Source organism: Hetaerina americana, unplaced genomic scaffold (assembly GCF_022747635.1).
Source record: "Hetaerina americana unplaced genomic scaffold, ioHetAmer1.1.p SCAF_12, whole genome shotgun sequence".
NCBI lineage: Eukaryota > Metazoa > Arthropoda > Insecta > Odonata > Calopterygidae > Hetaerina > Hetaerina americana.
Window position 1 is genome coordinate 29,833,066 of NW_027286292.1, and position 16,338 is coordinate 29,849,403.

The 16,338-nt window shown below is 37.0% G+C and overlaps 1 protein-coding gene across 9 annotated transcripts in view; it reads left to right on the plus strand.

Annotated features, from left to right (window-relative positions):
* Nucleotides 1–4,986: 4,986 nt before the first annotated feature.
* The window catches only part of Uba1 (ubiquitin-like activating enzyme 1), a 77,563-nt gene continuing 66,211 nt past the window's right edge, over nucleotides 4,987–16,338 (plus strand). For 5 of the 9 annotated variants that reach the window (XR_011700223.1, XM_071582838.1, XM_071582833.1 and 2 more), the window contains exons 1-3: nucleotides 4,987–5,060; nucleotides 5,248–5,423; nucleotides 7,383–7,613. Coding sequence is in view for 8 of the 9 variants with exons in the window: in XM_071582838.1 (XP_071438939.1) it covers nucleotides 5,331–5,423; nucleotides 7,383–7,613 (324 nt within the window). In the remaining variant the exon portion in view is untranslated. Of the gene's footprint in view, nucleotides 5,061–5,161; nucleotides 5,179–5,247; nucleotides 5,424–6,625; nucleotides 7,077–7,257; nucleotides 7,281–7,382; nucleotides 7,614–16,338 lie in introns of those variants that run through there. The other 4 variants (XM_071582834.1, XM_071582840.1, XM_071582839.1 and 1 more) reach the window with 4 other exon arrangements.

Genomic DNA, 16,338 nt, shown 5'->3' on the forward strand with positions numbered 1-16,338 from the left:
CGTGCTTTTGCAAGTACACAATATTTATCCGCAAGCTTTCTCAATTACCGTAATATTTACATTCGCACATCATCTGTTATCACCTTTTTGTTATTTACATAGGTGGCACCACAGATGACACCAGGGGGTCTAGACAATTAGGCGCCTTATATTTAGGCATCTGAAAGCGTGCAAACCGATGCCTAACTAGTTTGGATGTAGTTAGTGTTCTCTTTATATTCATATATTTATTTTTTTATTCGTGTACCTCCAATTTGCCTTGTATTTTATTATGAACATTTTTATACCTGGCAAAGCTTCTAGCAGCTTATACATTCAGATACGGAATTATGAAACAAGAAGACGTCAGTACTATTTCGTTAAGTATATATTATTATCTTCCGTTAATGTCCCATTACCTCTGCTAACGTCACCCATGTCAAAAGGTAATAAAAAAGTTAGACACTAGTATGCAATTGTATCAAAAAGTAGAGGTAGTAGTTTAAATTTACGGTTTGAAAAGTTGACGTTTCCTGGCACGGAATCGTGTCCAGCACCTTGCTGGTAGCTACCTTCAGCCATAAATTTTAGGGTAATCATTAGTAACTTTTGTGCAAAATGCTATTTTGTTGAGTTTCATCGAGTAATAATTGAATTAAAAATTAATGCCGCAAAAATATGAAATAGTTAACCTATAGAACTATATTTCGTTGAGTATTACAAACTACATTCCCTATTTCTTTAAACTAATACCTAATGTAATAATTATGTTGCAGATTGGCATGTGGTATGGGATTTCTTCATCAACTCGGTGCATTTACAGGTATGAGTTAAAAGTTGTGGAGTGGAGAAATCTAAGATATACTTCAACGTGCCTGTCAAAGGTATGGTTATACAATATTTATTTTATTTATTCATGTACCCTGCAAGCCACCACTAGGGTGTGTGCGAGTGGCTGAGCACACACCAACATAATTTTACTCGAACATGACCCTCCCGCGGTCGAACAATGTTATTATGGTCGCCTATCGTTCGTGGAAAAAATGATATCTTAAATCTATCTGTTCTACACTTAATCTCTATAATTTTACTGACATGACCTCTCCTACTGTCGTACGATGGCGGTAATACTAGATTTTCAACATCACTGCTTAGGAGACCTCCTACCAATTTATGCAAGAACTTCAATCTATAATTTAACCTTCGCCTCGTGAGTGATTCCCAGCTTAGCTGCTCTAATATTTTGGATACGCTACTTAGTTTATCATAACAACGTTTTACAAATCTAGCTCCTCTACACTTCTCGCGATCCAATACTGCAATTAATCCAACTTTGTGAGAATCCCATATGCTTACAGCATATTCTAAATGAGGCCGAACCAAAGTCAGAGAACATTTCCCTTTGGCGTTTTCATCACATTTACCTAGTACTCTTCTGATGAATCTTAATTTGTTGTTAGCTTGTCCACTCATTCCCCGCATGTGTTTCACCCAGCAGAGATCGTGAGTGCGGGGAACGCCTGGGTATTTAATTGAGTCTACAAATTCCATTTCGGTGTTCCCAATGCAATAGGCGTTCTGGTGGCAATTGCTCTTTTTCCAAAAAATCATGACTACGCACCTTTTTAAGTTCAACTCTAATTGCCAAGTGTCGCACCAGTGTTATATAGCATTAAGGTCACCTGTCAAAGCTGCTGTGTCCTCAGGATCACGGATATCATGGTAAAATACTGCATCATCGGCAAATAAACGTATCTTATTAAATATACGAGCGGGTATTTCATCGGGCCCGGAGGATTTATTAGGCTTGATATTTTTCAGCAAACGTTCTATTCCATGATATGAGATTTCAATTTTGGGCATTGATTGATCGGCACGGTTTGGTAAGCTATTGGAGGTTTTCTGTGTGATATTGGTGAAGACGATTTGAATATTTGATCTTTTATAAATTTACTGGGAATGAACTTGTTGACTGCTGAGCGCGTGATTGTGGAAGTGATTCCACGTACACGTATCCTCAGTATTTCGGTGATTACAATCTTTCTTAAAACTAGCAAATTGATTTTGTGGCACGCACTTTAGGCCTTTGCAGTCCCCTTCTTTAACCTAGTATTTGCTTATTACTAAACTTTCCTTTTATGCTTCTTTTTTTCTGACCCGATGTTGCGAAAAATTAGCATTTAATTTTAAGTGGTCATTAATTTCTTCTATAGTTAATACTTTTTCGGGAATATTTGTTGCTAACAAATCACGACTATTATCGCCCCTAGTTGAAGTGACGAGTTGATTCAATGAGTTCAACGTAAAATAATTCAATAGCGATTTGCAGATAACTTTGTCTTTACCGCCCGTTTTAAAACTATATGTGCTCCAGTCAATAGACGGGCCATTTAAATCTCCACCGATTATATCGTCGCGATCATTGAGTTACGATGAGAAACCTTTGATTTGCTGATCTACTTCTAGTATTGAATTGTCTCTGTCGACTGGCGGTCTGTAAAATGTACATACACAAATTCTTTCGGATTAAGGACTTTTGATTGAGCACCAAACGCTTTCCAAACCATTAGCCGGAAATACCTCAGCCCTATTGACGCAAGGATTTTTAACTGCAATAAAGACACCACCCTCGATTCTATTTGTTCTTTCATTTCTTCATTTGTTCTGTAAATGGAAAAGGATTTGGGGAAATTACACCATCGGCAATATCAGCGGATAACCAGCTTTCTGTGCCAATCGTTATACTATATTTGCGCCTATACTTGTATAAGGCGAAGATATTCTGCAACATTGTTTTTTAAACTTCGGTAGTTCACTACTAATACAGGTAATGTTTCCTTGACCTTACGGTTTTAAAAATTTTAAATGAGGATCGTCTTCTTATTAGTATTGAATCCCTTATTAAATTTTCCGTCCGATGCTATCTGATTCGTGTTAAAGGGACTATTGTTAGCACTGAGTCTCACTTCATTTAAAGCTACATAATTTGTCAAACAATACTATGTAAACCCACTATTTGACCTACACTTTAATCTAAAAAAAGCCCTGCAGTGCTCGAATATCCTATCTGCTACATACCTCACGGTCTCAGATGTGCAGTGAACACCATAACGGTTCAGGGGGTTCCTACACGACTGGATCGCCGGCTGAAGGTCGACAGAGGTTGCCCCAATATCCCTGCAGAAAGCACGCAACCTCTGATTTATGCCTCCCACTCGGCTCCAAACCGTAGGTCCACGATCGATCCTCAGGACAAGGCTGCAGATCAAGAGCATCACTCACATCAACCCCCTCGGCACCACCCAATACCCTTTAGGAATTTAGAATCTCTTCAGATCCACTGTCGACAGCATCGATGACGCCAACATGAGTCGCGATCCGGAGCCTGGAACAGTTCCCGCAGCCGCCGCTCCAACAATATTATTTTCGTTATTATTATTGTTGAAAATGCACCACTTAAGTAAGGTTTTTGAATGGGCAGAGCCTAAATAACAGCGTAACGATACATTTACTTGCCTCTTCTAACAAAACAACTTCGATTTCAGACTTCATTGAGCTCTTGGTTGTTCATGTGAACCGACGTGTCTCAGGTAGCTTTGGCTTAAATCTACCCCACCCACCTGCACTTGCCCTTTACCAGCAACCCAGCTGTCTGGTTGCTGTGACTAACTACCAGCTGTAGCGATAAGTATTCTATATTTTATTTTGTTAACATCAAAAAGTTAGTATATTAGTCGTTTCTTATTCATGTGTGAGAAATATTATCAGGTTGGCGGCGGGTTGACTTCGTATTAAAATGTCAAAAGCGCATCTCCGAGGCGAGACCTGTGATCAACTCTCGCCTAGGAATTAAAATCTGAAGTGAAGTACATAAACAAATATCCTTATTAAAACTACTTTCATTTCGAAAACGCCAAATCAAAGTCGTATCCCGGAAAAATGTGCGCGAAAAAGAGTAAACAATAACTTAAAAAGACAGTGTTCTTTGTCATGAAATGAAGCGCCGTACCAAGAAATATGTGCTCACCTCTACATTTCAAATATCTCTATTCAATAGTTTTATAAAATAAAGTTATTACAGGAATTAAAACTAAATTAATGCGGAAGCAGCCAAATGTTCCTTGCCTAGGAGAAGCTCCGTGTTTTCCCACACTGCGTTTATAAAGTCCTCTGTGTTTTCAGGGCTCCCTGAGTTGAAATAAGTGTACACTCTCATTGAAAAAAGCATGTTGTTGTGCCCCATATAGATTATAAATTCCCGCCATGACGATAATTCTTCTGCTGGTTGCCAAACTTCCAACACTTGGAGTTATGGGGTCGCAAAATGGCTTATTGAGGATCACTTCTTGTATCATCCTGGAGCCGAAGTGGGTGCCTAAATTGCTGCCTTATGGGATTAGACAACATTCAAGAAGGCATCCTCTCTAAATTTTAGCGGTTTAGGCGCCAATCTGAAGAGTAAAACCGACATCACTTTTTATCTTAGGCTAATATGTGTCGCCATCTGTGTGTAAAAAGAGGAATGTGTTTTAAATTGTGTTTTCAATCTCAAAAATGTCCAGAAATTAATTTCCAGTTCGGACCTTGCTTATGTTTTTTCGTGAATGTTTGCCCTATTTATTAAAAAAATAGATGACCTGACGCCGTTCCATCTTGGCTTCATTAGTCCCCAAACAAATTGAGTTTTCAAGAATTACTTACATTAAAGCTGATTAAACACCCACTTCACAAATGAAGGTCTCTCTTACGACATTTTCAGATAATTACGACTATTCTTATAATTTTTCTTGTTGCTATTATGTCTTTAAATAAAATATACAATGAACAAATTAACCATTTAAATTTTGAATACGCCGATCCGGATCACTTAGTTACAAAAATGGCCGACCCTCTACAGTCGCTACTAACACATGCGACAACGCGGAAAGGAACATTCATGTTATACTACAGTATTCGTTGCTCATGAAAACATTTGAAATAAGAAATTATATTGTTAATTTTGGGTACGGGTAAACGTGTGTTTTGTTTCAGACTCATTTTTTGGTATTTCTCTATTTCAAATTATCACTGTGTTGATGGAGGTAGTAACATTTCATTCACTTGTACTCTTTCTATAATGATTGCTAGTTGTGTCGTTTCCAACAAGAACATTTTTTACGTCCCGGTTTTTCAATAATCATCGTATTTATGACTTTATAAGTACGTAGTTCGGGAATTATTCTTCGTAGCCCACAATCGAGCGAAATAATTTTTATATCTTTGTTTCAGAGAGTTGTCATACTGCTATGAATCCATGAAGCGAAAAATAGTATTTTTTGTTTGAAGTTTTTTTGAGTTTATTTTTACTCAATATGTTTCCCTGCGAAAAAAGGTGTAGAAGCGAGTCAACCTCCCCAGACAGAAAGAGGAGAAGTGTTTCTGGTGAATTTATTTCTATTGAAGCGGTAAGCAATGTTCTGATTTAACCTTTAGCTCTTAGCTGTAACGTTTGATATGATATTTTACTTTCTATCAAGCAAGTTGCAGTTTAACTGCCATGAATTGACCATCTGGTAGATAATTTTAAGATGTTTTCATATGTCATGTCCATTTAGTTTTAAATTCTGTGGTCTGATTTATGACATTGATTAAGTTTCTAGAAAATTATTGGTTCCCGTTTATTGCCGGAATTAATGTCAATTATGGCGAATTATTTCATCGCCAAACTTTTGACTAAAAGCTATTGCCCATTTACATTTGTGTAGGTAGAAATGAATCTACAATTTGAGAAGCAAATATAAATGTCTCAAGTCTTGAGTGGTCTCTCTTTTATGTGCCCATAGCTAATTTATAAATATTTGACCACTAGAGTAACAGACAAGGGTTTTAATGAGTCGTGTTGAATCCGTTCGTTGAAATGGTTGTTGAAATCCTGGCGAAACATACTGTCCGTGAGAGGTCTTTTAAGATTAAATGATAGCATTGTAATACCGGTTGATATACACTAGGAAACACTTTGGTGCCCATGCATATAGGTAATAATTCACTAATAGGAGTGTTTTTCGTACTGACATTCGTTACGATCGTTTAGGTTTTCTACGTCTCTGATCACGTGGCTGATATTACCGTGGGTCTATTTGAGAAATTCCGTCGTGATTCGCTGTATTTAGCGAAACCAGGTGACTATTTCTAACGCATGAGTCAAGTACCATCGTCAAACGTGCAACTCCCATTTGTTTTCTTGCGGTAGCCTGTGCGTATTCTGATCGCAGATATTTCCCTACATTCGGTAAATAGTTAGTGGTTCTAAACGTTACACATATTCGTTATTCTCTGTCCGTCTAGTTTCATTGTATGACTTGCTTTCTTTATACAGTCTGAAACAATTTTAGCACCTGTCTCGTTACGTGCTAAAGGAAGACTTAATAATATTTGGCCAACTGCGTTTGGTTGTGGTCGTTCGGTGTTAAAAAAATACTTTTTACTATAAAAAAACCATAATGTATTTGTGAAACTGATTACGGGTAAGAATTCTGAGTATTGGGCTTTAATTTTCTGAATTTTAAGCAATACTCACTCTCAACCGGTATGTTAATTTGTCCCCTGTGCTTACGTCACCGTGACGTGGCTCCAGAATTAGTGTGCTCGGGTCGATCTTCGCCTCCATCTTACATTGTAGTAGTCTCTTTGGTCAGTTTAGTCATTGTGCTGTGGAGATCCTCCATAACGGGACGGTTCTCCTTCAAATTGCTTAATTTTCGCGGAACTAGCCGTCACAATAGTCATTCCCTATAGGTATTTACATTCTATGATCTTTAATAGTTTCATTGTTGAAAGGAAAGCAAGCTATAGCTAAGCTTTATCCACGATTTGATAGTATTGATCGGTGTGTCTGGAATGCATTTGGTACGTTCTTAGGTCGATTTTCGTAAAAACAGATTGCTCTATTTAATCAACGGAGAGTAAGACACTTAAATGCCCTGAATTACACGATCATACGAAACCTAGGTTAAAAAAGAAGCGTGGATTTCTGCTTGCGTTGTTGCCGATACTGTTTATTTTGATTAGGTTCTTGGAACCAATAAAATATCATTCAAAAAATCTACAAACGTTATTAGGTAAAAACAAAGATATTATGTTTATTTGTTTTAATTTGGGGGCGGTAACTCTTTCTAACGGCAGTTTAAAGCCTTGCAATGTTTCGTGACGTCACGTCGCGTGAAAATTTGTCATCAATGTGTCAGTGAATTCTACTAATTTCTCCCCTGCCGTGGAGAAAGATGTATTTCTGAAATCATATGGTTTCCTATTGTTAATTAGAGGTGGTGGGCTCATTTTACTGGGAATTGTATGACTTCATTGTTGCGTTCCATGTTGTTAGGTTCATTTATTAATGTGCGTAATTTTCCTGATTTCCTCTCCAGCCAATGGATACAAATGGAGTGCAGCATGGAGAAATTGACGAAGGATTATATTCAAGACAGTTGTACGTGTTGGGACATGATGCTATGCGGCAAATGGCCACATGTGACGTGCTCATTTCGGGAATGGGAGGTTTGGGTGTGGAGGTAGCAAAAAATGTAATCCTTTCTGGTGTGAGAAGTGTGACACTCCATGATCAAGAAATATGCAGCTACAGTGACTTGTCTTCTCAGGTAAGGACTCGCTCCCATCCAACCACTTAGTGAATTGTCCAGATTCCAAATTTATCCAAAAAACGTCACCTGAAGTGTACTTATCACTGGTGGGGAATAATTGAGCTTGGAGTTGCCATTAAATTCCTTAATTATTCATTTAAAAGCCCTTAAGGCGCATTACCTTGTCTGGATTAACCTTTTGCTCTGTTGTACGCGTCGGGTGTTTGTTTACCCTCACAGTAAATGTTGCCAGTCCGTACCTTGCTTTGGGATCAGAAAGAATTGTTTTTTATTCTTGGGATGACATTATGTTTATTTATCATGTTTGCGTCCGTAGAAATACGCAGCTTCTCCTAACAATGACACATCCCCACAATCCATTATTATTAGATATGTTATGCTAAACATTAGGCGCGTCACTGGGTAGTACGGAGAAACTATAATGTCTTCAGATAGGGGTAATATCGTCTATAGGAAACCCCCTATCCCTACAATCCATTATTATAGATATGTTATGCTAAACATTAGGCGCGTCACTGGGTAGTACGGAGAAACTATAATATCTTCAGATAGGTTTATGAGGGGTAATATCGTCTATAGGAAACCCCCTATCCCTACAATCCATTATTATTAGATATGTTATGCTAAACATTAGGCGCGTCCCTGGGTAGTACGGAGAAACTATAATATCTTCAGATAGGTTTATGAGGGGTAATATCGTCTATTCTACCCATTAATTGATAAAACGCCATTTAATCTTAAAGGAGACGAAAATTATAATGGTTGCGAGGGATTAATTTATAATATCGTATTAGCTTAATTGCTTTATTACTAAGATATGAAATTACAACTATTTTAATACTTTTATGACAGTTTGGCATATTAGCAACTGTCAGTGCCCTCATTGTATTGGAACTTTCATTGTGATTTTTTTGTTTTTGTAGTTAGCGGAGCTGAGTAATATTGCGGCCTTTGGCGGGGTTCTTATTTTGTTGCTTTCGTTACCATTGCTATTGTCTACAATTTGTGGAGCCATGGTTTTTTTAGCACTTCATTGATGATACCAGGTTTTAATTTTGGCTGAGTGGAGGTTGTGGAATTCCATATTCCTTTTCTTGTTCTAGGTAACTCTCCCCTTGAAAATTGTAAACTTCGTAAATATAAACTTCACGTTCGTAATTGAATGCAAAGAAAGTATCCTATTAATACCGTCTACATCTTTGGTCTGGTGTGTGGGACAATATTGGAATTCTCTCTGCTGTAATATAGACAGTGGCTGTCGAGTCAGGGAAATCGAAAAAAATCTGGGTTTTCTGGCAAATAAATTGTTTTTTATGCTATGAAAACTAATAATTAGAATATGTAGTAGCTAAAATTTAAACAAAATAAATCTTCCATTCTTAAATTAATTCTACATTGTACCCTGCTAGCCATCCCTAGGGTGTGTGCAGTCAACCCAACTTCATGAGGATACCAAATAATAGTATCATATTCCTAATGAGACCCAGCTAGTGAAAGATAACATTACTCGGTAACCTTCTGGTCACATCTCTTAAATACTCTTCTTATACTTTTGTTAGCTTGTCCAAATATTCCACTTATGTTTCACCTAGGAGAGGTTGTGAGTATGGGTAATGCTAAAATATTTTATTGAGTCTACATTTCCATTAAAATTCAGTAGCAATTCCCTGGGTAATCCATGATGAAGTATGATAGCCCGTTAGAGAGAGGATGAATTGTTCCCATTAACGTGCCGTTCGAACATACTAGGTGCATTCACAGCAGCAAAAAGGTTAAATATAACTGTTACAATAGCAGTTTTCCAGTTAATGTGTACCTTGTGCCCGATAAAGGATTTATTCAATATGATTTTTTAATGCAGCAACTTTGTGGAAGATTTATGAAGTTAGAACAATTATATTTGAGTTTTGTGCTCGCCACCTTAATTTTTCTAACAAGATGATGGTTCCTTCACCTCTCAGGAATGATCTCAGAGAATTGAATGAGATGATCTCAGGAATTATAATGTACGAATAATTATTTTGGTTTATTTCAGTCATTGGCTTAGTTGCGTTTTTTTGCGGAAGAATGACCAATTGTATAAAAAATTCAGACATCAGTATCCGTAAAAAAAAGCCGGAGACGTTTTGGTGGCAGTAACAAGATTTTAGGTGAGGTAGTTTTGGCTTTCATCGTTAAACAACAATCTATATTGCTCTGAAAGTTATATGCTTCAAAGATGTAATGGGCAAAAAATAATTACTTGCTTATGTCACATATATTTTTTATTAAACACGACCCGGGTTTCGACTTACAAAGTCATCATCAGGAATGTGGAATAACTAAGTTTTTCTTTTCCTTCTCAACTTTGAAAGTCGAAACCCAGGTCGTGCTTTATAAAAAATATATGTGGAATAACCAAGTAATTATTTTCTGAAATGAATCGCTTCCACAAAGTGTGACGCCTGAAACCATTCTATTCATGTAATGGGCATTTTTACAATATTTTTGTTGGTCTGGAAATATTTAATGGGCAAGGCCACTTTAGCTTTGTGAGATATAGTTCATGTATCTGTACCACTTCTTAATTTGGGTGTAAATTGTTTAGGTGGCATTGGTGTAATAGGTGATAATAAGATTTGACACCTTTTGCATTGATGTCTCTCAGAAATACTGACATTCTAAAAGGAGGGCTATATGCTTTAGGAATGGGTTTGGTCCTTTAAAATTTAGATTTGTGGTGTTGTCATTTTAAAATCAGGCCTTGGGACCCAAATTCCTCAACTTGGCTTTTTCCTCAGCGATCTCAAGTCTTGCTAACTCATAAAAGTGCAAAAAATAGCATGTAGAAATAAACAATACTGTTTTCCGATGCAGTATTTATGTCTACTTTCTCACAGTGCTCCTTAGAATCTTATCACTTAATTCAGAATTATTAAGAGCAATTCAAATCATGAGGTTTTATTCGATTTTAGTAATTACCTAATATGTAAACTTAGTGAAATTAAATCAATTTTCAGACATAAATCTAAAGTAGGTGGGTCACGGTAGTCCAGGGGTTGAGTGTTGGAATACTGACCTGAGGGCCCAAGTTTTATTCCGGGCAAGCCTCTCTGGGTTTCCTCAGCTCCACTCGAGCTGTATGATTTTTTGGTACCAGATCTTCCTGGCAAACCATAACCGGCACAGGGAAAGGAACTGGCTCCCCTACCCTGGTTTGTGAATTTCACATGCAGTCGGGCTTAGCTCGGCCATCACCCACCAAACCATACTTTGGGTTGATCACTGTGTTTATTGTTTAATCTAAAGTAGAGAAATTTTAATTGGCTTCTTCATAAAAAAGCACCTAGATAAATTGTTGAAATAACAGCCATGTAAATGCGTGTGATGCTTCTTTTTCTCTTGAACATTCCGAATGAAATGCTCCCTGATGGTATATTTTTAAGGATAAAAAGCAGTGGTCAAATGCCATGCATATGGCTGTCTGATAGGTAATCACTGCTGGAACAATTTCTCAGTTTGGCTTTGAAGAAAATTTGCCCAATGGCTATTTCAGGTGGAGTCTGTGGTTCTGACTCCCCTGATTCTTAATTCAGGAGTCTCGATGATGGAATAAGGTGAAGAACCACCACCTTCTCATTGCTTTACGGCACAGGCCCAATGAAACGCATTGAAATGTATCGCGTTGATCGGAAATTTGCCTGTCGGCAGCCTAAGTGCCCAGTGCAGGTTCGGCATGATTTACTTTCGCAGACCTGCTCTCTTTGTTCCAGTTCAGATGTGTCACGGACTTCAACTGTCCCTTCACTTAGCAGAGCTGTTCGATTAGTTCCAAATATGCTTGATGGGATGCTTTCAATAATACTTGAAAAGGATACTTAAATTTGACCAAGGGCTAATTCAGTGTAATTTATGGGATTAAAATGGTATATTTTTAGCAGTTTGCGTTGTTAGTGGATATTTACCATTTTCCCACCACAAAAAGGAATTTTTGTAGCTTGTTTGCCCTACAATTTCCTTTCTGACTTACCCGACAGCATGTGAAGCATTTTTTTTGTCAATTGGATGTAGTAGTTATGAATAATGGAACCTATGATATAGTGCACAATGTCCCAGTATACACAATGCGAGTAAGCTTTATTTTTCACTTCCTTTTTCAAATACGACGTGTTTTCAGAAAATGGGAATTTTTAAAATTTGCAGGTTTGTGGAGTCCAATTGTCAAATGTTTTTACTAAGGTGGTATAAATGTCCCTAAAGTTTGATAAATTTTCAGCTGTATTAATTGTTTACTTTTTGGCAGTCGCTAAGGTTAGACGATGTTTTTATGATCTCGGCAATTTTCCTTGGTTAAAAAAATGGATCAAAGAATTTGTATCAAATTTTGCGTAAAAAAATGAATTAAAGTGTGACAAAGTGAGTGGAATGTTAGCAAAGGCCTACGCAAGTAAAACAAGAGTTGACGACTGATATAAGCGTTCCCAAGAAAGCCGTGAAAACGTTGAAGATGATGAATGCTCCAGCACATCAACAACCGATGAAAACATGGAAAAAGATTGGGATATTCAGGCATTGCAGGGCTTTTTTAGATTAAACTATGGGTCAGTGAATTGTTAAAATATTGGGTCTCTAAAGTTCTCATTGACAAATAATTTAGCTTCAAATGCAGCTCTTGGCTGTTAATGTAAATGAACGTGTTTCAGCAAGCGTTAGCTCATCTCCCCCACCTACTACCCTTTACCAATGTTCCAGTTTTGTAGTGGCCCTTACAGGCTGTTTTGTTGACATAGTGATTAATATTTTGTATTTTATTCTTTACAGAGTTTAGTGCATGACAGTAATTTCTTATTTGTGTGTGAGAAATATTAGTTAGTTGGTAGAAAGTAGAGTTTACTTTGTGTGTTATTCAAGTGTGTTGATGGTACTAGTCTCGCCTTGCCGTGTGCCATATGATTGTGTTGCAATCGTTTTCAATTGCATGCCGTCTGCATATAATGTAATCTATTGTCATTAGTAGCTAGTGGATTTATTTATTAGGTAAGCAGGTCAGTGACACAAATTTGCTTAATAAAGTAGCACTCGTTGGGCTACATTTAGGAAATTATTATTTATTAAATTTGTAACTTTCACTGTTTAAACCTAGCTCTTTTTTAAAAATTTGGCTTTTTCGATAGAATTAGGATGGCCTTTACGGGGTCTTCTGTCATGATGTACGCCTGTGCTGGTGAATGCATGGCTTTTAAAGGGTCCATATCACTGTGTTGGAGGGTATCGTGTCTGAGCTTAGGTTCAAGGGAAGGTTACTTCTCTGTGGAAGTGCTTGACTCTGGGTGGAATTGCAAAAACTCGCCATGCCAATGGGATCAAATGGGTTTGCTCGATTGTAGCAAGTGGTGGAGTGATCAAAAGACTGCCTGGAGTCCAGTCTTAAAATGTGGGAGAGGTACAAGCTGTACAAAAATGGTTTAAGAAAAGTCCGAAAGGGGTGCAAATGATGAGCATGACCATTGGTTTAAAAGGGGAGAGGAGAGTGCCTGAAATTTGTCTGGACATTGTAATCGTGTGACTTAGTTCCTTATTGTGTGCTATTGGAAGCCAGAGAGTGATTGCACCAATATCTTAAAGATAGAAGATTTGTTATCTTTTTATTGGATGGTCCTTTCAGTGAGTCATAAGTTTCAGAAGCCAAGCCTAGTTATTCTCAAAGAAGACTATACGCTGGTATTCTATCAGGTTCTAGTTCACATTCATCCCATAAAATCTTGCACAATCTAATTAAGGGCAAACAAAAGTAAGTACTTATGATATGTGAACTATAATCCTAGATGTGAGCCATCCAGAAACCACCTTTTGTTGGTAATACCTCGACTGAAATGCAATCTTATGTTGAGCTAAGGTATCCATGCCTAATTTTGCTTATGCAAAAATATTCTCCCCCTTTTTTATTGAATTTCTTTAAGATATTTTCATAGTTCCTAAATTATGAATTTTACATTTAGTAAATAAATGATTCAGGATGGCAATAGCCCCTGCAATGTACCTACCTCTCAGCAAAACTGACGAGGGTATTCCCCTTCCTGCATGACCTGTATGGTATGAATATTGATTGTTAAATTAGCAATAACTTCTCGCTTCTTTTACCTGGCATTAAACATTGTGCGCAATTAACAATCCAATGTGGGTGCTGCATGCTTTAATCTTTTGGAAATGGGTCATGAAGGTGCATGTTAATCTCATCCCTAACCATTATCTTGGCGACAATGCCACTGATAATCTTTGCTTTCACAAATTTGATGTACTGCAATTTCTAGGGGCTGGATAATAGAAGAGACCCCATAGTCTCAATGTCACCCCTGAATAAAGGAGGACTATCCGTTGAAGTCACTAATTGAAGCTATGTCTACATACTCTTTTAAGATTTCATCAGTCTTTTTTATTTCAACAAAATAGTGTATAATTAGCACACATCCCTCAGCACACACACTACTCTAGTGTTCCCCACTTTAGGTTTTTAATTCCATTATTCTTTCAAAATTCATTGAACTTAGATTGTGAGATCATGAATTTGTGATGCAAATCTCCTGGCAATGCTGATCAATGAAGGGAAAGGGACACTAAATGGAGAATGCTCTATCCACTCCACACATGGCAGCAAATTCTTTCGTGCCTGAGCTGTCCGGGAAAAGATGAATGGGATATCACTTATTCAGAGGGTGAAATGCTTTCCTCAATTGTGGCTGTAAGGTAAACCCCTTACAGAATGGAAATTACACCATATTTCCAAATATTTTATTGCGAGACATCCGTAAGCATTTATCCACACCGAGCAGATTGCTGAGTTTTTAAGGCCACCAATCAGGTTGTAATCAAAGTTTTCACACTAACAAAAGCTTCAATCTAGCTGTTGGTTGAGATCTATACTTAGTTGAATTCTGTATTGATGAGGAACTGAGGAAATATGACTTAAAAGTATTACTTTTCCTAAGTTCTTCTTAGTTGGGTTCATTGCCCTTCTCTTTCCCAACATAGTGATTGGTTCACCACTTTCTTGAATATTCCCTGACTCACAAGAGCCTGCTGAATAAAGATTTTAATTCACACTCAAAAGTACGATAGAACACAGACTCACAATCATCCTGTACATAATGGAATATATTCTTGCTTTTGGGAAGTATTTAAATGGACTCTAAATGCAGGGAACAACTTCAACTAATCTCATAGTGACTGGGTAACAAATTATAGGCTCTGGTTGTTATGTCCTCTTTTGTAAATGATTTTGATATGGGTCCTTCCGTGCCACTTCTGATCGACCTCGGATTTAGATGAAAATTGTGGGATATGTTGGCCATTATGAAAATAATTTAGGAACGTTCAGCAAATATCGTAAAAACAGTTAAATTACTGCCATTTATCGAAACGGTAATTTTAAGCACAAAATTTTCATACCTTATTACTCGGGGTATATACTTGTAAAAAGATATTTGATGGCTCATTGTCAATTAAATTTTTGGGAATGTGGTGCTACCAATCAATGATAAAATAAAATCATTGAGCGAATAACAAATCTAAGTATCAGGCATGATCAATGAATAGGTTTTGGTGTATTAAAAAATTAAACCCTTTAAATACTAAGATGTAGATTTGCATGTAGTACAATCCTCCCTTTATCCTATCACATCTTATGCACATCATTTAATTGCCAGCTATATCATATGCACTCATGGAGGAAGCTGTGGAAGCTCGTGGAGGATACTTAATGGAAGAGGAAAATTAATGTTACACTGCCTGAGGCATGATAATTTACGGAAAATAATAATTGAGGTGAGCATGGGAAGTGGGAGGCCCAAAAATTAGCTATGGGAAACAAGTAATGGAAAATGTCAGTGAATGGAGTTTAGAGAGCATGAAAACTACGCCGTAAAACAGCGTATTTTGGAGATTTCAACAACTTCTAAATTGATTTACCCTTACCCACACCTTCTGCACAGAAATAGAGCAAAGAACTTCAGCAATATCCCAACATTCACCAGGCAGCTGATGTGCACGGTAATGAATGGTAAGTGGATGATGACATGGTAAAAAGTTGTTTAAAATACCTTGGGCATTGTCCATGTTATGTTGGGTGTATTTGAACTCAACAAAGAGTCATTTATATGCAAGAAAAGCCAATCATTCAAAGCGACAGCGTAGGTATGTTTACAATTCCAATAGAGTGCATTGCCTCTATGTTTTTAAGTGAAGCAAGCGATAAATCTATTTTAAATGGCATCTCATGATTTTTATAATTTAACCATTCACCCTGAGCTCTTTTTTGGAAAAAATATTGAAAGCCGAACAAAAATAATGACAATAAGACATATCTGGAAGGTCTTCATGGAGCTGTATTAATTAATCGCTAATTTTTCTATTTCTAAAATGTTATACAATACATTTATTTCATGATATATATAATACCAAGAAATGAGTAAAATCAAAGATACTGCCCTTTGAATGTTGTTCAAAATTAAAAAAAAATGAAAATGCCATGTATTGTGGAGTGGAATGACCTTCAAGAAAATTATTTACATAAGGGAGTAACATAATAATAAGAGCCTATAATTTGGTACCCACAGTTTTTATGAAATTGCTTGCAGTGGTTTACTGAGTTAACAGTTAATTTAAAAAGTTCCCAAAATCTAGCATGTATTCTTTCATGTACAGGAATAAGGAAGGCACTCAACTCTTTAAATGTATGAAATCCTTT